This window comes from Crinia signifera, chromosome 3 (assembly GCF_055691185.1).
Source record: "Crinia signifera chromosome 3, ASM5569118v1, whole genome shotgun sequence".
Lineage (NCBI taxonomy): Eukaryota > Metazoa > Chordata > Amphibia > Anura > Myobatrachidae > Crinia > Crinia signifera.
Genome location: NC_139219.1, coordinates 341,872,008 through 341,898,251, shown reverse-complemented (window position 1 = coordinate 341,898,251; position 26,244 = coordinate 341,872,008). Strand labels below are relative to the sequence as shown.

At 51.7% G+C, this 26,244-nt stretch overlaps 1 protein-coding gene across 3 annotated transcripts in view; it reads right to left on the bottom strand.

Annotated features, from left to right (window-relative positions):
- CGREF1 (cell growth regulator with EF-hand domain 1) overlaps positions 1-14,936 on the bottom strand; it is a 181,835-nt gene extending 166,899 nt beyond the window's left edge. The window contains exon 1 of one of the 3 annotated variants that reach the window (XM_083179000.1): positions 14,854-14,936. Coding sequence is in view for 1 of the 3 variants with exons in the window: in XM_083178998.1 (XP_083035124.1) it covers positions 2,223-2,257 (35 nt within the window). In the remaining 2 variants the exon portion in view is untranslated. Of the gene's footprint in view, positions 1-2,222; positions 2,342-14,761 lie in introns of those variants that run through there. The other 2 variants (XM_083178999.1, XM_083178998.1) reach the window with 2 other exon arrangements.
- Between the last annotated feature and the right edge of the window lie 11,308 nt (positions 14,937-26,244).

Here is a 26,244-nt window from a genome sequence, read left to right as displayed (position 1 = left end):
TTTGACCCACGGACCCCCCCCCCCCCCCCCCCGGGAGGGTTGCCCCCCCCCACCCCCGGGAGGGGGACCAGATTTCCAGGACCCTCCGGGAGGGTTGGCAACCCTGATATCCACACACACACACACACACAGGGGGCAGTGCCATGGGTCACCTACAAACATACATTAGAGATAGTTCCACGTTACATACTGTATTATGCACAAAATCAAACACTACAAAACACTGCTGCCTACAACACAGTGCCAGCCAGCCCAGAAATACAAGCACTGTTACTAACACAGGCGGCTCTGCAAGCTGAAAATAACCAATGCACAAAGACAAAGAGTCTCTGCAAATTCTACAGTAATAAGACACTAAAGGAATGTGGCTCTGCAGAACTACACACTGAAGTGATGCTCTGCAGATGTGGCTCTGCAGAACTACACACTGAAGTGATGCTCTGCAGATGTGGCTCTGCAGAACTACACACTGAAGTGTTGCTCTGCAGATGTGGCTCTGCAGAACTACACACTGTAGTGATGCTCTGCAGATGTGGCTCTGCAGAACAACACACTGAAGTGATGCTCTGCAGATGTGGCTCTGCAGAACTACACACTGAAGTGATGCTCTGCAGATGTGGCTCTGCAGAACTACACACTGAAGTGATGCTCCAGCCTCTCCTCCGAGCTGCTTCCTGCTAGCGGTAACTCCCTGTCACTCCTCCTCCTCCTCTGTGTCTCCATCCTGCAGGTTTCACCATGAGGGGGTGCCCTGAAGACTCCGCAGCAGCTGCTGCTGCCACTGCTGCTGGAAAGTCTCCATGAAGGCGTTGCTGGGCGGCAGCTCTCACACACTATGCAAGTATATGCGTGCTAGCCCAAGCTCCGCCCCCATCGCGCCGGACTAGCGCATGCGCAGTCCAGATTATCAGTCTGGCCTTTGAAATTCCGGGGGATTGGGAGGTCTTTGCGAGGCACTGGGGGACTGAGGGCTAAAGCGGGAGTATCGGCAAGCATGTTGTATCCTGAGTGAGCTCCCATACACTGCACCTATACCCCCCTCTACTGAGCCAGTCACCCCAAGTGGAGAACGGGAATATGGGTGCTTGCTGCTCCCGCATCATGGCCGCGAGTGGAAATGTTTGCAGAGAGCTGGTTACACAGAGAAGTGTTTACATTTGGGAGGTGCAATGTTTGCCACATGTAGCAGTGATGTCATGTTCACTCAGAACAATGCCAACATCTCTGTGAAAGATGGGCAAAAATGTCTGCTAAACATGCCAGCGTCGCTCACATTTGTTACATAAATATCAATAAAAAATGTGTAAAAATAGATTGTGGGTGAAATGTAATAGGATGAGAGAATCAGAGAGTGAGAGATTTGGTAAGAACTCTCCAGTGTTTTTAAAGCGGCAATCATTTACACTGCAAAATCAGACTGGTTTTGCAGTGTAATTGCTGCTTTAAAAAAACTTCTTACCAAGGGTGACATTTAATAGGATGCGAAAATGTGATTCTTGTGATTTTTCGCCAAAAATCTTCCGAAATCGCACTTTTTCCTGAATTCGCATATTAAATGAGATGCAAAATATGGCTAAAAACGCAGATTTTGCCGCAAACTCCCATTGAAACGTATACAATTTGCATATTTAATGAGATGCAAAATCAGGAAAATTAGTCTAAAATTCGCTACATATGTAAACCAGGTTCTGATATGCGAATTGGACAGAACCCTGCACAGATCACTGAGATCTGTGCATGGTCCAGTGTAAAATAAATGTGTTAAAGTGTTTTTTTGTTAGTTTGTTTTTTTAAATGGTGTGGGGTCCCCCCTCCTGAGCATAAACAGCCCCGGGCTCATTGAGCCGGACCTGGTTCCAAAAATACAGGGGGAAAAAATCTGGGGGTCCCCCATATTTTGAAACCAGCACTGGGCTCCAACATCCCGCGGTGTCATGCCACACCCAGGGGACACTTTTTACATAAGGTCACCCGGCCGAAACATGAGCACCGTGGCTGTTTGACAGGGTACATGGAGGAATGGGGACCCCCCCCCCAATAAAGGGGTCCCCCCACAGGCTTCACCCATCCAGGGCTGAAACCGGCGTCCATGGCCAGTGGACGCCGGCCTGATAGGGTCAAATCACACATTTCTAACATTGCTTTACGCAGGAGAACTACATGTGCCAGCAGACCTCCCCGCATGCTGGGACTTGGAGAACCACAAGTCCCAGCATACTTACCAATCCAGGGTCCAGCACTGGTCTGTCTCCTGCATAGCCAGCTCACCCCACACTGACAGCGGGGTGAGCCGGCTTTCTCCTGCACAGTTAACACCTTCTGTAGCTCTGTCCCAGCTCTACAGAGGCTGATAGCAGTCAGGGCTGAGCTTTGTGTCTCCATGGAGTCGCATCGGCCAATCATGCTATCAGCCTCTGTAGCGCTGTCCCAAGGTGTTAACTGTGCAGGAGAAAGCCGGCTCACCCCGCTGTCAGTGTGGGGTGAGCTGGCTATGCAGGAGACAGGCCAGCGCTGGACCCTGGATTGGTAAGTATGCTGGCACTTGTGGTTCTCCAAGTCCCAGCATGCGGGGGAGGTCTGCTGGCACATGTAGTTCTCCTGCATAAAGCAATGTTAGAAATGTGTGATTTGACCCTGTCAGGCTATGCAGGAGACAGACCAGCGCTGGACCCTGGATTGGTAAGTATGCTGGGACTTGTGGTTCTCCAAGTCCCAGCATGCGGGGGAGGTCTGCTGGCACATGTAGTTCTCCTGCATAAAGCAATGTTAGAAATGTGTGATTTGACCCTATCAGGCTATGCAGGAGACAGACCAGCGCTGGACCCTGGATTGGTAAGTATGTTGGTGTAAAAGTGAGGTGTGTGTTTGTGTGTGTAATAAAGTTATACTTTTCTGTGTGTGTTTTATTTTTATATTCTTTTTACAGGTGGACTACAAGTCCGAGTGGGCTATTAATGCCCACATGCTGGGACTTGCGGTTCTCAAAGTCCAAGCATGCGGGGGAGGTGTGCTGGCACTTGTAGTTCACCTGCATAAAGCAATGTTAGGAATATGTGCAGGGCCGGTGCTAGTGTGTCCGGCGCCCTCCTGCAAACCATAAATGTTGTGCCCTTTCACATTGCCATTGCAACAAGCTGCAGCCCGATTGTGGGAGCATATGCAACATGCGATCCTATGGAGGATCTCGGGTGCATGTACATGTATGCATACACCATCTCAGTGCTGTGTCCGCAAAATGTGGCAGGCACTAAAGGTGCCCATACACGCTGCGAGAATCGCATTCCTTATGGGCTAGATCGCATCGCATCGCATGGCATGCATGCAATGTGTGTGTGATGCGATCCGAAAGCAGTAAAAAAAGTATGTGCAGCACATACTGTTTGCACTGTGCGATGCGATGCCCGCAGGAGCGCACATCACATCGCATGCTGCTATTGCAGCGTGTATGGCCACCTTTAGGCACATAACCCAGCCCATTATTTAAAAAGTGTCTAAATTAATATTAAAAAAATCTGCAATTATTAAAAAAATTGTTATAAACATGTATAATAAAAGACTCACTGCTCTTTTGCTGTTTAACTCTTGTGCAGTCCCTCCTCTTCTATCTGTTTGTCATTTGATTGACAGCTGACAGGTGCAGGGAGCAATGGGTAGGGGGCGGATCCGGACTTTACTGCTTCTCCCAGATTCCTGCACTGAGAGCTGCTTCTCTCAGGTTTCTAATTCTGCACTTGGTACTGCTTCTACAAAGCTCGACCACCAGCACCTTATACTGCTTCTCTTAGGTTCCTAAACCTGTACCAGATACTGCTTCTCCCAGGCTCCTACACCAGCACCTGGTACTGCTTCTCCCAGGCTCCTACACCAGCACCTGGTACTGCTTCTCCCAGGTTCCTACACCAGCACCTGGTACTGCTTCTCCCAGCTTCCTGCAACATCACCTGGTACTGCTTCTCCCAGGTTCCTACAACAGCACCTGGTACTACTTCTCCTAGGTTCCTAAACCTGTACCAGATACTGCTTCTCCCAGGCTCCTACACCAGCACCTAGTACTGCTTCTCCCAGGCTCCTACACCAGCACCTGGTAATGCTTCTCCCAGGATCCTCCACCACACCTGGTACTGCTTCTCCCAGGCTCCTACACCAGCACCTGGTAATACTTCTCCCAGGCTCCTACACCATCACCTAGTAATGCTTCTCCCAGGATCCTACACCAGCACCTGGTACTGCTTCTCCCAGGCTCCTACACCAGCACCTGGTACTGTTTCTCCCAGGCTCCTACACCAGCACCTGGTAATGCTTCTCCCAGGCTCCTACACCATCACCTAGTAATGCTTCTCCCAGGATCCTACACCAGCACCTGGTACTGCTTCTCCCAGGATCCTACAACAGCACCTGGTACTGCTTCTCCCAGGCTCCTACATCAGCACCTGGTAATGCTTCTACCAGGCTCCTACACCAGCACCTAGGAATGCTTCTCCAAGGCTCCTGCACCAGCACCTAGTACTGCTTCTCCCAGGCTCCTACACCAGCACCTAGTAATGCTTCTCCAAGGCTCCTACACCAGCACCTAGTACTGCTTCTCCCAGGATCCTACACCAGCACCTGGTAATGCTTCTCCCAGGCTCCTACACCAGCACCTGGTAATGCTTCTCCAAGGCTCCTACACCAGCACCTGGTAATGCTTTTCCCAGGCTCCTACACCATCACCTAGTACTGCTTCTCCCAGGCTCCTACCCCAGCACCTTGTACTGCTTATCCCAGGATCCTACACCAGCACCTGGTAATACTTCTCCCAGGCTCCTACACCAGCACCTGGTACTGCTTCTCACAGGCTCCTACACCAACACCTGGTACTGCTTCTCCCAGGCTCCTACACCATCACCTGGTACTGCTTCTCCCAGGCTCCTACACCATCACCCGGTACGGCTTCTCCCAGGATCCTACACCAGCACCTGGTACTGCTTCTCCCAGGCTCCTACACCATCACCTGGTACTGATTCTCCCAGGCTCCTAAACCAGCACCTGGTAATGCTTCTCCCAGGCTCCTACAACAGCACCTGGTACTGCTTCTCCCAGGCTCCTACACCATCACCTGGTACTGCTTCTCCCAGGCTCCTACACCAGCACCTGGTAATGCTTCTCCCAGGCTCCTACACCAGCACCTGGTAATGCTTCTCCCAGGTTCCTACACCAGCACCTGGTACTGCTTCTCCCAGGTTCCTACACCAGCACCTGGTACTGCTTCTCCCAGGCTCCTACACCAGCACCTGGTACTGCTTCTCCCAGGCTCCTACACCAGCACCTGGAACTGTTTCTCCAAGGCTCCTACACCAGCACCTAGTACTGCTTCTCCCAGGCTCCTACACCAGCACCTGGTAATACTTCTCCCAGGCTCCTACACCAGCACCTGGTAATACTTCTCCCAGGCTCCTACACCAGCACCTGGTACTGCTTCTCCCAGGCTCCTACACCAACACCTGGTACTGCTTCTCCCAGGCTCCTACACCAGCACCTGGTAATGCTGCTCCCAGGCTCCTACACCATCACCTGGTGCTGCTTCTCCCAGGATCCTACACCAGCACCTGGTACTGCTTCTCCCAGGATCCTCCACCAGCACCTGGTACTGTTTCACCCAGGCTCCTACACCAGCACCTGGTACTGCTTCTCCCAGGCTCCTACACCAGCACCTGGTAATGCTTCTCCCAGGCTCCTACACCAGCACCTGGTAATGCTTCTCCCAGGCTCCTACACCAGCACCTGGTACTGCTTCTCCCAGGATCCTACACCAGCACCTGGTAATGCTTCTCCCAGGCTCCTACACCATCACCTAGTACTGTTTATCCCAGGTTCCTACACCATCACCTAGTACTACTTCTCCCAGGCTCCTACACCAGCACCTGGTAATGCTTCTCCCAGGATCCTCCACCACACCTGGTAATGCTTCTCCCAGGCTCCTACACCAGCACCTGGTAATACTTCTCCCAGGCTGCTACACCATCACCTAGTACTGCTTCTCCCAGGCTCCTACCCCAGCACCTTGTACCGCTTATCCCAGGATCCTACACCAGCACCTGGTAATGGTTCTCCCAGGCTCCTACACCAGCACCTGGTACTGCTTCTCCCAGGCTCCTACACCAGCACCTGGTAATGCTGCTGCCAGCTTCCTGCAACATAACCTGGTACTGCTTCTCCCAGGCTCCTACACCATCACTGGTACTGCTTCTCCCAGGCTCCTACACCAGCACCTGGTACTGCTTCTCCCAGGATCCTACACCAGCACCTGGTAATGCTTCTCCCAGGATCCTACACCATCACCTAGTACTGCTTCTCCCAGGCTCTTACACCATCACCTGGTACTGCTTCTCCCAGGCTCCTAAACCAGCACCTGGTAATGCTTCTCCCAGGCTCCTACACCAGCACCTGGTAATGCTTCTCCCAGGCTCCTACACCAGCACCTGGTAATGCTTCTTCCAGGCTCCTACACCAGCACCTGGTAATGCTTCTCCCAGGCTCCTACACCAGCACCTGTTAATGCTTCTCCCAGGCTCCTACACCAGCACCTTGTAATGCTTCTCCCAGGTTCCTACACCAGCACCTGGTACTGCTTCTCCCAGGCTCCTACACCAGCACCTGGTAATGCTTCTCCCAGCATCTTGCACCAGCACCTGGTAATGCTTCTCCAAGGCTCCTACACCAGCACCTGGTACTGCTTCTCCCAGCCTCCTACACCAGCACCTGGTACTACTTATCACAGGTTCCTACACCAGAACCTGGTATTGCTTCTCCCAGCTTCATGCAACCGCACCTGGTAATGCTTCTCCCAGCTTCCTGAAACAGCACCTGGTACTGCTTCTCCCAGGCTCCTACACCAGCACCTGGTAATGCTTCTCCCAGCTTCCTACACCAGCAACTGGTAATTCTTCTCCCAGGCTCCTACACCAGCACCTGGTAATGCTTCTCCCAGGCTCCTATACCAGCACCTGGTAATGCTTCTCCCAGGCTCCTACACCAGCACCTGGTAATGCTTCTCCCAGGTTCCTACACCAGCACCTGGTACTGCTTCTCCCAGGTTCCTACACCAGCACCTGGTAATGCTTCTCCCAGGTTCCTACAACAGCACCTGGTACTGCTTCTCCCAGGCTCCTACACCAGCACCTGGTACTGCTTCTCCCAGGTTCCTGCAACAGCACCTGGTAATGCTTCTACCATGCTCAAACACCAGCACCTGGTACTGCTTCTCCCAGGATCCTACACCAGCACCTGGTAATGCTTCTCCCAGCTTCCTGCAACAGCACCTGGTACTGCTTCTCCCAGGCTCCTACACCAGCACCTGGTACTGCTTCTCCCAGGATCCTACACCAGCACCTGGTACTGCTTCTCCCAGGATCCTACACCAGCACCTGGTACTGCTTCTCCCAGGCTCCTACACCAGCACCTGGTACTACTTATCCCAGGTTCCTACACCAGAACCTAGTATTGCTTATCCCAGCTTCCTGCAACAGCACCTGGTAATGCTTCTCCCAGCTTCATGCAACAGCACCTGGTACTGCTTCTCCCAGGCTCCTACACCAGCACCTGCTAATGCTTCTCCCAGCTTCCATCAACAGAACCTGGTACTGCTTCTCCCGGGCTCCTACACCAGCACCTAGTACTGCTTCTCCCAGGCTCCTACACCATCACCTAGTACTGCTTCTCCCAGGCTCCTACACCAGCACCTTGTATTGCTTCTCACAGGATCCTACACCAGCACCTGGTACTGCTTCTCCCAGGATCCTACACCAGCACCTAGTACTGCTTCTCCCAGGCTCCTAAACCTGTACCAGATACTGTTTCTCACAGCTTCCTGCAACAGCACCTGGTAATGCTTCTCCCAGGCTCCTACACCAGCAGCTGGTAATGCTTCTTCCAGGCTCATACACCAGCACCTGGTAATGCTTCTCCCAGGCTCTTACACCAGGACCTGGTACTGCTTCTCCCAGGTTCCTGCAACAGCACCTGGTAATGCTTCTCCCATGCTCCTACACCAGCACCTGGTACTTCTTCTCCCAGGCTCCTACACCAGCACCTGGTACTGCTTCTCCTAGCTTCCTGCAACAGCACCTGGTACTGCTTCTCCCAGGCTCCTACACCAGCACCTGGTAATGCTTCTCCCAGGCTCCTACACCAGCACCTGGTAATGCTTCTTCCAGGCTCCTACACCAGCACCTGGTAATGCTTCTCCCAGGCTCCTACACCAGCACCTGGTAATGCTTCTCACAGGCTCCTACACCAGCACCTTGTAATGCTTCTCCCAGGTTCCTACACCAGCACCTGGTACTGCTTCTCCCAGGCTCCTACACCAGCACCTGGTAATGCTTCTCCCAGCATCTTGCACCAGCACCTGGTAATGCTTCTCCCAGGCTCCTACACCAGCACCTGGTACTGCTTCTCCCAGCCTCCTACACCAGCACCTGGTACTACTTATCACAGGTTCCTACACCAGAACCTGGTATTGCTTCTCTCAGCTTCATGCAACCACACCTGGTACTGCTTCTCCCAGCTTCCTGAAACAGCACCTGGTACTGCTTCTCCCAGGCTCCTACACCAGCACCTGGTAATGCTTCTCCCAGCTTCCTACACCAGCAACTGGTAATTCTTCTCCCAGGCTCCTACACCAGCACCTGGTAATGCTTCTCCCAGGCTCCTATACCAGCACCTGGTAATGCTTCTCCCAGGCTCCTACACCAGCACCTGGTAATGCTTCTCCCAGGTTCCTACACCAGCACCTGGTACTGCTTCTCCCAGGTTCCTACACCAGCACCTGGTAATGCTTCTCCCAGGTTCCTACAACAGCACCTGGTACTGCTTCTCCCAGGCTCCTACACCAGCACCTGGTACTGCTTCTCCCAGGTTCCTGCAACAGCACCTGGTAATGCTTCTACCATGCTCCTACACCAGCACCTGGTACTGCTTCTCCCAGGATCCTACACCAGCACCTGGTAATGCTTCTCCCAGCTTCCTGCAACAGCACCTGGTGATGCTTCTCCCAGGCTCCTACACCAGCACCTGGTACTGCTTCTCCCAGGATCCTACACCAGCACCTGGTACTGCTTCTCCCAGGATCCTACACCAGCACCTGGTACTGCCTACACCAGCACCTGGTACTACTTATCCCAGGTTCCTACACCAGAACCTAGTATTGCTTATCCCAGCTTCCTGCAACAGCACCTGGTAATGCTTCTCCCAGCTTCATGCAACAGCACCTGGTACTGCTTCTCCCAGGCTCCTACACCAGCACCTGGTAATGCTTCTCCCAGCTTCCATCAACAGCACCTGGTACTGCTTCTCCCGGGCTCCTACACCAGCACCTAGTACTGCTTCTCCCAGGCTCCTACACCATCACCTAGTACTGCTTCTCCCAGGCTCCTACACCAGCACCTTGTATTGCTTCTCCCAGGATCCTACACCAGCACCTGGTACTGCTTCTCCCAGGATCCTACACCAGCACCTGGTACTACTTCTCCTAGGTTCCTAAACCTGTACCAGATACTGTTTCTCCCAGCTTCCTGCAACAGCACCTGGTAATGCTTCTCCCAGGCTCCTACACCAGCAGCTGGTAATGCTTCTTCCAGGCTCATACACCAGCACCTGGTAATGCTTCTCCCAGGCTCCTACACCAGGACCTGGTACTGCTTCTCCCAGGTTCCTGCAACAGCACCTGGTAATGCTTCTCCCATGCTCCTACACCAGCACCTGGTACTTCTTCTCCCAGGCTCCTACACCAGCACCTGGTACTGCTTCTCCCAGCTTCCTGCAACAGCACCTGGTACTGCTTCTCCCAGGCTCCTACACCAGCACCTGGTACTGCATCTCCCAGGATCCTACACCAGCACCTGGTAATGCTTCTCCCAGGCTCCTACACCATCACCTAGTACTGCTTCTCCCAGGCTCCTACACCATCACCTGGTACTGCTTCTTCCAGGCTCCTACACCAGCACCTGGTAATGCTTCTCCTAGGCTCCTACACCAGCACCTGGTAATGCTTCTCCCAGGCTCCTACACCAGCACCTGGTAATGCTTCTCCCAGGCTCCTACACCAGCACCTGGTAATGCTTCTCCCAGGTTCCTACACCAGCACCTGGTAATGCTTCTCCCAGGTTACTACACCATCACCTGGTACTGCTTCTCCCAGGCTCCTACACCAGCACCTGGTAATGCTTCTCCCAGCTTCTTGCACCAGCACCTGGTAATGCTTCTCCCAGGCTCCTACACCAGCACCTGGTACTGCTTCTCCCAGCCTCCTACACCAGCACCTGGTACTACTTATCCCAGGTTCCTACACCAGACCCTGGAATTGCTTCTCCCAGCTTCATGCAACCGCACCTGGTAATGCTTCTCCCAGCTTCCTAAAACAGCACCTGGTACTGCTTCTCCCAGGCTCCTACACCAGCACCTGGTAATGCTTCTCCCAGCTTCCTGCAACAGCACCTTGTACTGCTTCTCCCAGGCTCCTACACCAGCACCTGGTAATGCTTCTCCCAGGCTCCTACACCATCACCTAGTACTGCTTCTCCCAGGCTCCTACACCAGCACCTGATATTGCTTCTCCCAGGATCCTACACCAGCACCTGGTAATGCTTCTCCCAGGCTCCTACACCAGCACCTGGTACTGCTTCTCCCAGGCTCCTACAACAGCACCTACTACTGCTTCTCCCAGGCTCCTACACCAGCACCTGGTATTGCTTCTCCCAGGCTCCTACACCAGCACCTGGTATTGGTTCTCCCAGGATCCTACACCAGCACCTGGTAATGCTTCTCCCAGCTTCCTGCAACAGCACCTGGTACTGCTTCTCCCAGGCTCCTACACCAGCACCTGGTACTGCTTCATCCCAGGATTCTACACCAGCACCTGGTACTGCTTCTCCCAGAATCCTACACCAGCACCTGGTACTGCTTCTTCCAGGCTCCTACACCAGAACCTAGTATTGCTTATCCCAGCTTCCTGCAACAGCACTTGGTAATGCTTCTCCCAGGCTCCTACACCAGCAGCTGGTAATGCTTCTCCCAGGCTCCTACACCAGCACCTAGTATTGCTTCTCCCAGGCTCCTACACCATCATCTAGCACTGCTTCTCCCAGTCTCCTACACCAGCACCTGGTATTGCTTCTCACGGGATCCTACACCAGCACCTGGTACTGCTTCTTCCAGGCTCCTACACCAGCACCTGGTACTGCTTCTCCCAGGCTCCTACACGAGCACCTGGTATTGCTTCTCCCAGGATCCTACACCAGCACCTGGAACTGCTTCTCCCAGCTTCCTGCAACAGCACCTGGTACTGCTTCTCCCAGGCTCCTACACCAGCACCTGGTACTGCTTCTCCCAGGATCCTACACCAGCACCTGGTACTGCTTCTCCCAGGCTCCTACACCAGCACCTGGTACTACTTCTCCTAGGTTCCTAAACCTGTACCAGATACTGTTTCTCCCAGCTTCCTGCAACAGCACCTGGTAATGCTTCTCCCAGGCTCCTACACCAGCACCTGGTTATTCTACTCCCAGGCTCCTACACCAGCACCTGGTACTGCTTTTCCCAGGTTCATGCAACAGCACCTGGTAATGCTTCTCCCATGCTCCTACACCAGCACCTGGTACTGCTTCTCCCAGGCTCCTACACCATCACCTGGTACTGCTTCTCCCAGCTTCTTGCAACAGCACCTGGTACTGCTTCTCCCAGGCTCCTACACCAGAACCTGGAAATGCTTCTCCCAGCTTCCTGCAACAGCACCTGGTAATGCTTCTCCCAGGCTCCTACACCAGCACTTGGAAATGCTTCTCCCAGGATCCTACACCAGCACCTGGTGATGCTTCTCCCAGGCTCCTACACCAGCACCTGGTACTGCTTCTCCCAGGCTCCTACACCAGCACCTGGAAATGCTTCTCCCAGGATCCTACACCAGCACCTGGTGATGCTTCTCCTAGGCTCCTACACCAGCACCTGGTACTGCTTCTCCCAGCTTCCTGCACCAGCACCTGGTAATGCTTCTCCAAGGATCCTACACCAGCACCTGGTAATGCTTCTCCCAGGCTCCTACACCAGCACCTGGTACTGCTTCTCCCAGCTTCCTGCACCAGCACCTGGTAATGCTTCTCCAAGGATCCTACACCAGCACCTGGTAATGCTTCTCCCAGGCTCCTACACCAGCACCTGGTAATACTCTCTGACTCCTAAACCTGAAACTGGTACTGCGGTCAGGACATGTTGGGGGTGTAGTGTCCTATGTCTGTATAGGGTGTAATAGATGTATTATGGCCGGCGGTCAGGACATGTTGGGGTGTAGTGTCCTATGTCTGTATAGGGTGTAATAGATGTATTATGGGCATTGGTCAGGACATGTTGGGTTGTAGTGTCCTATGTCTGTATAGGTTGTAATAGATGTATTATGGGCAGCGGTCAGGACATGTTGGGGTGTAGTGTCCTATGTCTGTATAGGGTGTGATAGATGTATTATGGTCAGAGGCCAGGACATGTTGGGGCGTAGTGTCCTATGTCTGTATAGGGTGTAATAGATATATTATGGCCAGCGGTCAGGTCATGTTGGGGTGTAGTGTCCTATGTCTGTATAGGGTGTAATAGATATATTATGGCCAGCGGTCAGGACATGTTGGGGTGCAGTGTCCTATGTCTGTATAGGGTGTAATAGATGTATTATGGCCTGTGGTCAGGACATGTTGGGGTGCAGTGTCCTATGTCTGTATAGGGTGTAATAGATATATTATGGCCAGCGGTCAGGACATGTTGGGGTGTAGTGTCCTATGTCTGTATAGGGTGTAATAGATGTATTATGGGCAGCGGTCAGGACATGTTGGGGTGTAGTGTCGTATGTCTGTATAGGGTGTAATAGATGTATTATGGTCGGTGGTCAGGACATGTTGGGGTGTATTGTCCTATGTCTGTATAGGGTGTAATAGATTTATTATGGCAGGCCGTCAGGACATGTTGGGGTGTAGTATCCTATGTCTGTATAGGGTGTAATAGATGTATTATGGCCAGCGGTCAGGACATGTTGGGGTGTAGTGTCCTATGTCTGTATAGGGTGTAATAGATGTATTATGGCCGGCGGTCAGGACATGTTGGGGTGTAGTGTCCTATGTCTGTATAGGGTGTAATAGATGTATTATGGCCAGCGGTCAGGACATGTTGGGGTGTAGTGTCCTATGTCTGTATAGGGTGTAATAGATGTATTATGGCCGGCGGTCAGGACATGTTGGGCTGTAGCGTCCTATGTCTGTATAGGGTGTAATAGATGTATTATGGTCGGCGGTCAGGACATGTTGGGGTGTAGTGTCCTGTGTATGTATAGGGTGTAATAGATGTATTATGGTCAGTGGTCAGGACATGTTGGGGTGTAGTGTCCTATGTCTGTATAGGGTGTAATAGATGTATTATGGCCAGCGGTCAGGACATGTTGGGGTGTAGTGTCCTATGTCTGTATATAGTGTAATAGATGTATTATGGCCGGCGGGCAGGACGTGTTGGGGTGTAGTGTCCTATGTCTGTATAGGGTGTAATAGATGTATTATGGCCGGCGGTCAGGACATGTTGGGGGTGTAGTGTCCTATGTCCGTATAGGGTGTAATAGATGTATTATGGTCAGCGGTCAGGACATGTTGGGGTGTAGTGTCCTATGTCTGTATAGTGTGTAATAGATGTATTATGGCCGGCGGTCAGGTCATGTTGGGGCATAGTGTCCTATGTCTGTATAGGGTGTAATATATGTATTATGGTCGGCGGTCAGGACATGTTGGGGTGTAGCGTCCTATGTCTGTATAGGGTGTAATAGATGTATTATGGTCGGCGGTCAGGACATGTTGGGGTGTAGTGTCCTATGTCTGTATATGGTGTAATAGATGTATTATGGACGGTAGTCAGGACATGTTGGGGTGTAGTGTCCTATGTCTGTATAGGGTGTAATAGATGTATTATGGCCAGCGGTCAGGACATGTTGGGGTGTAGTGTCCTATGTCTGTATACGGTGTAATAGATGTATTATGGCCAGCGGTCAGGTCATGTTGGGGTGTAGTGTCCTATGTCTGTATAGGGTGTAATAGATGTATTATGGCCAGTGGTCAGGACATGTTGGGGTGTAGTGTCCTATGTCTGTATATAGTGTAATAGATGTATTATGGCCAGCGGTCAGGACATGTTGGGGGTGTAGTGTCCTATGTCTGTATAGGGTGTAATAGATGTATTATGGCCAGCGGTCAGGACATGTTGGGGTGTAGTGTCCTATGTCTGTATAGGGTGTAATAGATGTGTAATGGCCAGCGGTCAGGACATGTTGGGGGTGTAGTGTCCTATGTCTGTATAGGGTGTAATAGATGTATTATGGCCAGCGGTCAGGTCATGTTGGGGTGTAGTGTCCTATGTCTGTATAGGGTGTAATAGATGTATTATGGCCAGCGGTCAGGACATGTTGGGGTGTAGTGTCCTATGTCTGTATATAGTGTAATAGATGTATTATGGCCAGCGGTCAGGACATGTTGGGGGTGTAGTGTCCTATGTCTGTATAGGGTGTAATAGATGTATTATGGCCAGCGGTCAGGACATGTTGGGGTGTAGTGTCCTATGTCTGTATAGGGTGTAATAGATGTGTAATGGCCAGCGGTCAGGACATGTTGGGGGTGTAGTGTCCTATGTCTGTATAGGGTGTAATAGATGTATTATGGCCGGCGGTCACACGCCTGTTCTCAGGATCACAGATTATATAACACGCACTCACCTGGCCTGTGGGTTCCTGTCCCTTGTGTAATAAGCAGCAGCAGGATACTGAGGTGTAACATAACCATATCCCAGTGTATTCGTGGCACTTACTGGCTAATGTAGCTTCTATCATCTGCTGCCTGCGGTGTCACCTCCTCTCTGCAGTGCTGGCTGGAAAACACTGCCCTCCCTTACTATTATATCTGTAACCCCTACACTGCCAGACACAGCACTGCCCTCCCTTACTATTATATCTGTAATCCCTACACTGCCAGACACCGCACTGCCCTCCCTTACTATTATATCTGTAACCCTTGCACTGCCAGACGCAGCACTGCCCTCCCTTACTATTATATCTGTAACCCCTACACTGCCAGGCACCGCACTGCCCTCCCTTACTATTATATCCGTAACCCCTGCACTGCCAGACACAGCACTGCCCTCCCTTACTATTATATCTGTAACCCCTACACTGCCAGACACCGCACTGCCCTCCCTTACTATTATATCCGTAACCCCTGCACTGCCAGACACAGCACTGCCCTCCCTTACTATTATATCCGTAACCCCTTCACTGCCAGACACAGCACTGCCCTCCCTTACTATTATATCTGTAACCCCTACACTGCCAGACACAGCACTGCCCTCCCTTACTATTATATCCGTAACCCCTACACTGCCAGACACAGCACTGCCCTCCCTTACTATTATATCTGTAACCCCTACACTGCCAGACACCGCACTGCCCTCCCTTACTATTATATCCGTAACCCCTGCACTGCCAGACACAGCACTGCCCTCCCTTACTATTATATCCGTAACCCCTTCACTGCCAGACACAGCACTGCCCTCCCTTACTATTATATCTGTAACCCCTACACTGCCAGACACAGCACTGCCCTCCCTTACTATTATATCCATAAACCCTGCACTGCCAGACAGAGCACTGCCCTCCCTTACTATTATATCCGTAACCCCTAAACTGCCAAACACAGCACTGCCTTCCCTTACTATTATATCCGTAACCCCTGCACTGCCAGACACAGCACTGCCCTCCCTTACTATTATATCCGTAACCCCTGCTCTGCCAGACGCAGCACTGCCCTCCCTTACTATTATATCCATAACCCCTGCACTGCCAGACGCAGCACTGCCCTCCGTTACTATTATATCCATAACCCCTGCACTGCCAGACGCAGCACTGCCCTCCCTTACTATTATATCTGTAACCCCTACACTGCCAGACACCGCACTGCCCTCCCTTACTATTATATCCGTAACCCCTGCACTGCCAGACACAGCACTGCCCTCCCTTACTATTATTTCCATAACCCCTTCACTGCCAGACACAGCACTGCCCTCCCTTACAGGGCAGCCAAGAGGAATGACGGGCCCCGGTAAAATTTTGGGGGCGTGGCCTAAGTGTGGGAGGTGTGGGCACCTCCCGCACTTAGGCCACGCCCCAACATGTTAGAGGCGGGTGAAAGAAAACTCTAAAAACTGTAATCTCAGCAGCAGCACACACCTACAGCATGTGCTGTGCTGACAGCAGGCTCAGCATGACCTCTCACGCTGTCAGTGAGACACTCATGCTGAGCCTGCTGTCAGCACAGCACATGCTGTAGAAGTGTGTGCTGCTGTTGCTACCCAGGAGGGACGGAGGGGGAAGGGAGGGGTCGGACCAGGGCCCCTGCGGGGCCCCTCCAGCAAGCCTGGGCCCGGGTAATTAGTACCCCCTTCCCCCCCTCTCGGCTGCCCTGCTCCCTTACTATTATATCTGTAACCCCTACACTGCCAGACACCGCACTGCCCTCCCTTACTATTATATCCGTAACCCCTGCACTGCCAGACACACCACTGCCCTCCCTTACTATTATATCCATAACCCCTTCACTGCCAGACACAGCACTGCCCTCCCTTACTATTATATCTGTAACCCCTACACTGCCAGACACAGCACTGCCCTCCCTTACTATTATATCCATAACCCCTGCACTGCCAGACAGAGCACTGCCCTCCCTTACTATTATATCCGTAACCCCTGCACTGCCAGACACAGCACTGCCCTCCCTTACTATTATATCCGTAACCCCTGCTCTGCCAGACGCAGCACTGCCCTCCCTTACTATTATATCCGTAACCCCTGCTCTGCCAGACACAGCACTGCCCTCCCTTACTATTATATCCGTAACCCCTACACTGCCAGACACAGCACTGCCCTCCCTTACTATTATATCTGTAACCCCTGCACTGCCAGACGCAGCACTGCCCTCCCTTACTATTATATCCGTAACCCCTGCACTGCCAGACACAGCACTGCCCTCCCTTACTATTATATCCATAACCCCTTCACTGCCAGACGCAGCACTGCCCTCCCTTACTATTATATCCATAACCACTGCACTGTCAGACGCAGCATTGCCCTCCCTTACTATTATATCCATAACCCCTTCACTGCCAGACGCAGCACTGCCCTCCCTTACTATTATATCCGTAACCCCTGCACTGCCAGACGCAGCACTGCCCTCCCTTACTATTATATCCGTAACCCCTGCACTGCCAGACACCGCACTGCCCTCCCTTACTATTATATCCATAACCCCTGTACTTCCAGACACAGCACTGCCCTCCCTTACTATTATATCCATAACCCCTGTACTGCCAGACGCAGCACTGCCCTCACTTACTATTTGTAACGATCAGATCAGGTGATCGATCAAATTAACGTATGCCTCCTGTTATGATTATCTGTTCGATCAATGTATGTCTGGTACTGTTGTAAAGTTATGTCTCCTGTGAGTATTGGAATCAGGACATGTCTTTTATTATGTGGGTAAACTGTAGGTGACCCTGGTTTGAGTTTGAGGCCTGTATTCCCTCTGGTTGACATCTGTGGACTCCTCTGGAGTTAGGATGTAAGATAAAGATCTGAGACCCCTCATAAACCAGATTGGGGGGGGGAGAGCAATAGTGTCCAGCCAACAGGCCAAAGTTGCTCTGGCCCTCCACTAAATTACCTCTTATCACTTGAGGAATGTATAAAATCTACTTCAAAGCAGGGACAAATTCTTTATGGGAAAGATCCTATATCTAGGGACCTTTACTAGGCTCAGCAAGGGAATGGTTAAAAATCCCAAGGGTGGGAGGGAGGAGGGAGGCTGCAGATAAAACCTCTGTACCTTGGGATAGTCAGTGGTCACTACCTGGGGGTCTAGCAAACAGGCTGTAAGCGACCAGAGATTTCTTGTGGAGAACCCCCCCACGTCAGGATTGGTACTTAAGTGTAAGATACGGTTCTGTCATTTTTCCCTTTTATTTTATTTCTGAAATTGCATTTAACCTTGTGTGTACTTTTAAAATCATTGTAAAATCTTGTAACTATTTTCTAAAGCTCTGTAGTATTTCTAGGAATAAATAATACATATTCTCAGTCCTGGTTCTGTGTTCTTAACCCCTTCCCGACATTGCCTTTTAAGGTAATTTTTTTTTTTTTTTCCTCCTTGTGTTCAAATAAGCGTAACTTTTTTAATTTTCCGGCTATATAGACACATGAGGGCTTTTTTTTTGCGGGACAAGTTGTACTTTCTAATGGTACCATTTACTATACCGTATAATATTCTGGGGAATCAGGAAATAATTCAATGTGGGGTAAAAAAAAAAAAAAACGCAATTCCACAATTTTGCGCTGGTTACGGTTTTTTTGGAGTTCATAGTTCGTTTAAAATGATGGGTTATCTTTATTCTATGGGTCGTTACGATTCCGGTAATACCAAACTTATATAGTTTTCGTTACATTTTACCACTAAAAAAAAAAATAGAAAATGTTACGGTTTTTCGAATTTGCGTCGCGTCGCCATGTTCTGCGGCTTATAACTTTTTTATTTTTCCACCTACGGACCTGGGTGAGGGCTCATTTTTTGCGGGCTGAAGTGTACTTTTTAATTAATACCATTATGGGATATGGGCGACTTTCTGATCTCTTTTAGTTATTTTTTTTTGGGTACGCGATGCGACCAAAAAGCGTAGTTTTGGCGTTGGGGATTATTTTCCGTTTACGCCTTTAACCGTGCGGGATAACTAATGTTATATTTTAATAGATCGGACTTTTAGGAACGCGGCGATACCAAATATGTTTATTTTTTTTATTATTTATTTATTTTTATTTGGGAAATGGGGAAAGGGGGGTGATTTGAACTTTTAATATTTTATTATTTTTTTTTTATTTTTAAACTTTATTTTTTTTTTTTTTTTACTTTTACTACAAGGCCCCCTAGTGTACTTGACCACTAGGGGGCGCGATCGCCTGTACTAGGTTCAGCCATAGAGCTCTATGGCTGAACGTAGTGATTTTTTGCACTTCCTATTACATCCTGCCTGAGGCAGGATGTAATAGGTATGAATACACGGACAGCACAGGGGTCTACATTAGACCCCTGGCTACCATGGCAACCGATCGGCACCCTCCGATCGCGCTGCGGGGGGCCCCGATCGGCGCCGGAGGGGGGCGCCCCCCCCTCCGATCAGCTATTTAAGCACTGCGGGCGCTTTGCCCGCGGTGCTTAAAGGGTTAAACGGCCGCGATCGGCGAACTCGCCGCTCGTGGCCGTGAGAGCAGGGACATGGCTGTAATATACAGCCATTACCTGCTCTCTATCAAGCCAGCTCACTCCGTGAGCTGGCTTGATTCACCCCCAACCGACATATGGCGTAAATGTACGTCATATGTCGGGAAGGGGTTAAGACTCATTAGCCTCAGAAGAGAATGCTTCAGCGTGTTACCATTTGTATATTGTATTGTGCGGTCAGGTGCGAGCCAAGCCGCCCCTTGCGCAGATTCAAGCTCTAAAATCAGGTTTTGGCTGGTGGCAGTGTACCTCAAGTAAGGGACCCGAGAGTCCAAAGTGAACCCCAGTCACGGCCAGAGCTGCTCAGATTGACGTATCGGAGCAGGCGACCGGTGGGTCCGTGACACTATTATATCCATAACCCCTTCACTGCCAGACGCAGCACTGCCCTCTCTTACTATTATATCCATAACCCCTGCACTGCCAGACACAGCACTGCCCTCCCTCACTATTATATCCGTAACCCCTGCACTGCCAGACGCAGCACTGCCCTCCCTTACTATTATATACGTAACCCTTGCACTGCCAGATGCAGCACTGCCAGACACAGCACTGCCCTCCCTCACTATTATATCTGTAACCCCTGCACTGCCAGAGGCAGCACTGCCCTCCCTTGCTATTATATCCATAACCCCTGCACTGCCATACGCAGAACTGCCCTCCCTTACTATTATAGCCGTAACCCCTGCACTGCCAGACACAGCACTGCCCTCCCTTACTATTATAGCCGTAACCCCTGCACTGCCAGACACAGCACTGCCCTCCCTTACTATTATATTCATAACCCCTGCACTGCCAGACACAGCACTGCCCTCCCTTACTATTATAGCCATAACCCCTGCACTGCCAGACACAGCACTGCCCTCCCTTACTATTATTTCCATAACGCCTGCACTGCCAGACACAGCACTGCCCTCCCTTACTATTATTTCCATAACCCCTGCACTGCCAGACGCATCACTGCCCTCCCTTACTATTATAGCCATAATCCCTGCACTGCCAGACGCAGCACTGCACTCCCTTACTATTATATCCATAACCCCTGCACTGCCAGACGCAGCACTGCCCTCCCTTACTATTATAGCCATAACCACTTCACTGCCGGACATAGCACTGCCCTCTCTTACTATTATATCCGTAAGCCCTACACTGCCAGACACTGCACTGCCCTCCCTTACTATTATAGCCATAACCCCTGCACTGCCAGACACAGCACTGCCCTCCCTTACTATTATAGCCATAACCCCTGCACTGCCAGACACAGCACTGCCCTCCCTTACTATTATAGCCATAACCCCTGCACTGAGAGACGCAGCACTGCCCTCCCTTACTATTATATCCATAACCCCTGCACTGCCAGACGCAGCACTGCCCTCCCTTACTATTATAGCCATAACCCCTGCACTGCCAGACACAGCACTGCCCTCCCTTACTATTATATCCGTAAGCCCTGCACTGCCAGACACTGCACTGCCCTCCCTTACTATTATAGCCGTAACCCCTGCACTGAGAGACGCAGCACTGCCCTCCCTTACTATTATATCCATAACCCCTGCACTGCCAGACGCAGCACTGCCCTCCGTTACTATTATATCCATAACCCCTGCACTGCCAGACGCAGCACTGCCCTCCCTTACTATTATATCCGTAAGCCCTGCACTGCCAGACACTGCACTGCCCTCCCTTACTATTATAGCCGTAACCCCTGCACTGAGAGACGCAGCACTGCCCTCCGTTACTATTATAGCCGTAACCACTTCACTGCCAGACACAGCACTGCCCTCCCTTACTATTATATCCGTAACCCCTGCACTGCCAGACGCAGCACTGCCCTCCCTTACTATTATATCCGTAAGCCCTGCACTGCCAGACACTGCACTGCCCTCCCTTACTATTATAGCCGTAACCCCTGCACTGAGAGACGCAGCACTGCCCTCTGTTACTATTATAGCCGTAACCACTTCACTGCCAGACACAGCACTGCCCTCCCTTACTATTATATCCGTAACCCCTTCACTGCCAGACGCAGCACTGCCCTCCCTTACTATTATATCCATAACCCCTTCACTGCCAGACACAGCACTGCCCTCCCTTAGTATTATGTCCGTAACCCCTGCACTGCCAGACACAGCACTGCCCTCCCTTACTATAATATCCATAACCCCTGCACTGCCAGACGCAGCACTGCCCTCCCTTAGTATTATATCACTAACCCCTGCACTGCCAGATGCAGCACTGCCCTCCCTTACTATTATATCCGTAACCCCTTCAGTGCCAGATGCAGCACTGCCCTCCCTTACTTTTATATCTGTAACCCCTGCACTGCCAGACGCAGCACTGCCCTCCCTTACTATTATATCCGTAACCCCTTCAATGCCAGACGCAGCACTGCCCTCCCTTAGTATTATATCCGTAACCCCTGCACTGCCAGAATGAGCACTGCCCTCCCTTACTATTATATCCGAACCCCTGCACTGCCAGACGCAGCACTGCCCTCCCTTACTATTATAGCCATAACCACTTCACTGCCGGACGTAGCACTGCCCTCTCTTACTATTATATCCGTAAGCCCTACACTGCCAGACACTGCACTGCCCTCCCTTACTATTATAGCCATAACCCCTGCACTGCCAGACACAGCACTGCCCTCCCTTACTATTATAGCCATAACCCCTGCACTGCCAGACACAGCACTGCCCTCCCTTACTATTATAGCCATAACCCCTGCACTGAGAGACGCAGCACTGCCCTCCCTTACTATTATATCCATAACCCCTGCACTGCCAGACGCAGCACTGCCCTCCCTTACTATTATAGCCATAACCCCTGCACTGCCAGACACAGCACTGCCCTCCCTTACTATTATATCCGTAAGCCCTGCACTGCCAGACACTGCACTGCCCTCCCTTACTATTATAGCCGTAACCCCTGCACTGAGAGACGCAGCACTGCCCTCCCTTACTATTATATCCATAACCCCTGCACTGCCAGACGCAGCACTGCCCTCCGTTACTATTATATCCATAACCCCTGCACTGCCAGACGCAGCACTGCCCTCCCTTACTATTATATCCGTAAGCCCTGCACTGCCAGACACTGCACTGCCCTCCCTTACTATTATAGCCGTAACCCCTGCACTGAGAGACGCAGCACTGCCCTCCGTTACTATTATAGCCGTAACCACTTCACTGCCAGACACAGCACTGCCCTCCCTTACTATTATATCCGTAACCCCTGCACTGCCAGACGCAGCACTGCCCTCCCTTACTATTATATCCGTAAGCCCTGCACTGCCAGACACTGCACTGCCCTCCTTTACTATTATATCCGTAAGCCCTGCACTGCCAGACACAGCACTGCCCTCCCTTACTATTATATCCGTAACCTCTGCACTGCCAGACGCAGCACTGCCCTCCCTTACTATTATATCCGTAACCCCTGCACTGCCAGACGCATCACTGCCCTCCCTTACTATTATATCCGTAACCCCTGCACTGCCAGACGCATCACTGCCCTCCCTTACTATTATAGCCGTAATCCCTGCACTGCCAGACGCAGCACTGCCCTCCCTTACTATTATAGCCGTAACCCCTGCACTGAGAGACGCAGCACTGCCCTCCCTTACTATTATAGCCGTAACCACTTCACTGCCGGACGTAGCACTGCCCTCTCTTACTATTATATCCGTAAGCCCTACACTGCCAGACACTGCACTGCCCTCCCTTACTATTATAGCCATAACCCCTGCACTGCCAGACACAGCACTGCCCTCCCTTACTATTATAGCCGTAACCCCTGCACTGAGAGACGCAGCACTGCCCTCCCTTACTATTATATCCATAACCCCTGCACTGCCAGACGCAGCACTGCCCTCCGTTACTATTATATCCATAACCCCTGCACTGCCAGATGCAGCACTGCCCTCCCTTACTATTATATCCGTAACCCCTGCACTGCCAGACACTGCACTTCCCTCCCTTACTATTATAGCCGTAACCCCTGCACTGAGAGACGCAGCACTGCCCTCCGTTACTATTATAGCCGTAACCACTTCACTGCCAGACACAGCACTGCCCTCCCTTACTATTATATCTGTAACCCCTGCACTGCCAGACACAGCACTGCCCTCCCTTACTATTATATCCGTAACCCCTGCACTGCCAGACACAGCACTGCCCTCCCTTACTATTATAGCCATAACCCCTGCACTGCCAGACACAGCACTGCCCTCCCTTACTATTATAGCCATAACCCCTGCACTGAGAGACGCAGCACTGCCCTCCGTTACTATTATAGCCGTAACCACTTCACTGCCAGATAGGGTTACCACCTTCCCCTTTAATTCCGGACACATATTAATTACACAGGTTCTGTGGCTGGCTCACTTCAAGACTCCATATCACCTGGTTTTAAACTTCCACAGAACCTGTGTAATTAATATGTGTCCGGAATTAAAGGGGAGAGGTGGTAACCCTACTGCCAGACGCAGCACTGCCCTCCCTTACTATTATAGCCGTAACCCCTTCACTGCCAGACACAGCACTGCCCTCCCTTACTAATATATCCGTAACCCCTGCACTGCCAGACGCAGCACTGCCCTCTCTTACTATTATATCCGTAAGCCCTGCACTGCCAGATGCAGCACTGCCCTCCCTTACTATTATATCTGTAAGCCCTGCACTGCCAGACACTGCACTGCCCTCCCTTACTATTATAGCCGTAAGCCCTGCACTGCCAGACGCAGCACTGCCCTCTCTTACTATTATAGCCGTAACCCCTGCACTGCCAGACGCAGCACTGCCCTCTCTTACTATTATATCCGTAAGCCCTGCACTGCCAGACACTGCACTGCCCTCTCTTACTATTATAGCCGTAACCCCTGCACTGCCCTTGTCAGGAACCTGGGTGTTTGTCCTTCTGTTTCCCAGTTTCTACATGGTCCTTCAGTATGTTCGGCCTGGAATCATTCAGCCTGCACATAGGCCGCAATCACTGTGTGTGTGAACTATGGTCAGCTCTCCCTAATTACACACCTGTGAGACTTCTCTAGCCCAGGTTCTGACAGCTGTAACCCCTTAGCTCCCAGCTAGCAGTAGTTAGCATTTCTCCATCTGAACTCTCATGGAAATCCTCTATAAGTAATTATTACAGCCGTGGTGCAGCCCTTGATAAACCTCTGCAAATCAGCACTAAGGGCCAGATGTATCAAGCTTCAAAAAGTGATAAAATGGAGAGTGATAACAGCCAGCCAATCAGCTCCTAACTGTTCTGTCACAGACTGTGTTTGAAAATTGACAGGTAGGAGCTGATTGGCTGGTTGTTTATCACTCTCCATTTTATCACTTTGTGAAGCTTGATACATCTAGCCCTATCCGGATCTGAAAGCCAGCATTCCTTGTGTATGTTAGGCAGGGTTGCCGACCCTCCCGGAATTTCCGGGAGTCTCCCGAAAATCGGGGCTCCCTCCCATCCCCCCGGAAGGGTGCGCAACCCTCCCGGATTCAGGGGGGACCCCCGCTGTCCCCCGGATTGCGGCATTAAAATGCCGCAATCCTCGGGTCTCAGAGGAGGGGGCGGAGCTAAAATGACACAATTGCTTCATTTTAGCCCCACCCCCTCCACAGAGATCACTGAATTTGCTGGTTTAACAGCATGTGGGCGGGGCTTAGTGATGTCACGCTTAAGCCCTGCCCCCTGAGCGGCTACTGAATCTCTCCTCTCTGGGCTTCTCCCGGAGAGAAGAATAAGAAAGTCGGCAACCCTGATGTTAGGAGTTTGGCCGGTTTCTCACACTCCGGCTCCTGCCGGATGGTGAAATCCCGCATGGCCAGGAAGCCGTGCCGCACACAGTAGATTATTATGGAGGGGATGGCCACAGCCCGGCAACCGTCCCTTCCAGTGGCGGGATCCGGCTGCAACCGTGCGGCCGGGCTGTGGCCGTCCTGTGTGAATGGACACAATAGTGTCCATTCACAACTAATGTGTGCGGCTAGGCTCCCTGGCCGTGCGGGATTTCACCGTCCGGCAGGAGCCGGACTGTGTGAAACCGGCCTTAGGCTTCAGTGTTTTTCGGCCTGCTAGGCCTCTCTCCAATTCAAGCCTGCCTGGAGTACTGACATCACATGGGCCCTTATTCTGGTTGGTGCGGTCAGAGCCGCACACGGGGCTCCGACCGCACAAACCAAGGGCCGCCCACCCGACGGATCGCCACTGCCGTCCGTACACGGACGGCTGGCGATCCGCATCAAAATGGTGGAGGCGTACGCCTCCACCATGGTGGGAGCTGCCCCCTGCCTTCGATGGTCGTCGACCATCGAAGGCAGGGCCGCACGCCGCGGCAGCCCCGCAAGCTGAGACCACACGGACAATCGTCCGTGTGGTAGCTTGTATGGGGGCTGAAAGCTGACATCCGGCGACGTCAGCTTTCCGCCCCCATGTCATGGTAATGAGGGCGTCATGCCCTCATTACCATGCATACGCCCCGCGTTTGCATGGGAACGCCCATGAAACGCGGGGCGTACACATAGGGAAATGAGGGGATGAAGCCCCTCACGCCCCTATACGCCCCCTTTGCGGCGGACGAAATCCGTCTGCGGCGAAGGGGGCTGCACATGCGCAGAATGACCTCTGCGCATGTGCAGTGGCAAAACATCGGCGGTACGGCCGCACGCGGGCCGTACCGTGCCGATTAGAATAAGGGCCAGGGTCTGAACACCTGACCATGAATCCTCCAATCATGTCTCAGCCTGGGTCTCTCAGTATCACCTGTCTCCAGTCATCAATCACCCAGGTATAAATACAGAGACCTGGGACTTCAGGGTTGTCAGTTCCTTAAGTCACGCAGCTCAGTGTGAGCTTTGTATCTGAGCCTCCAGTG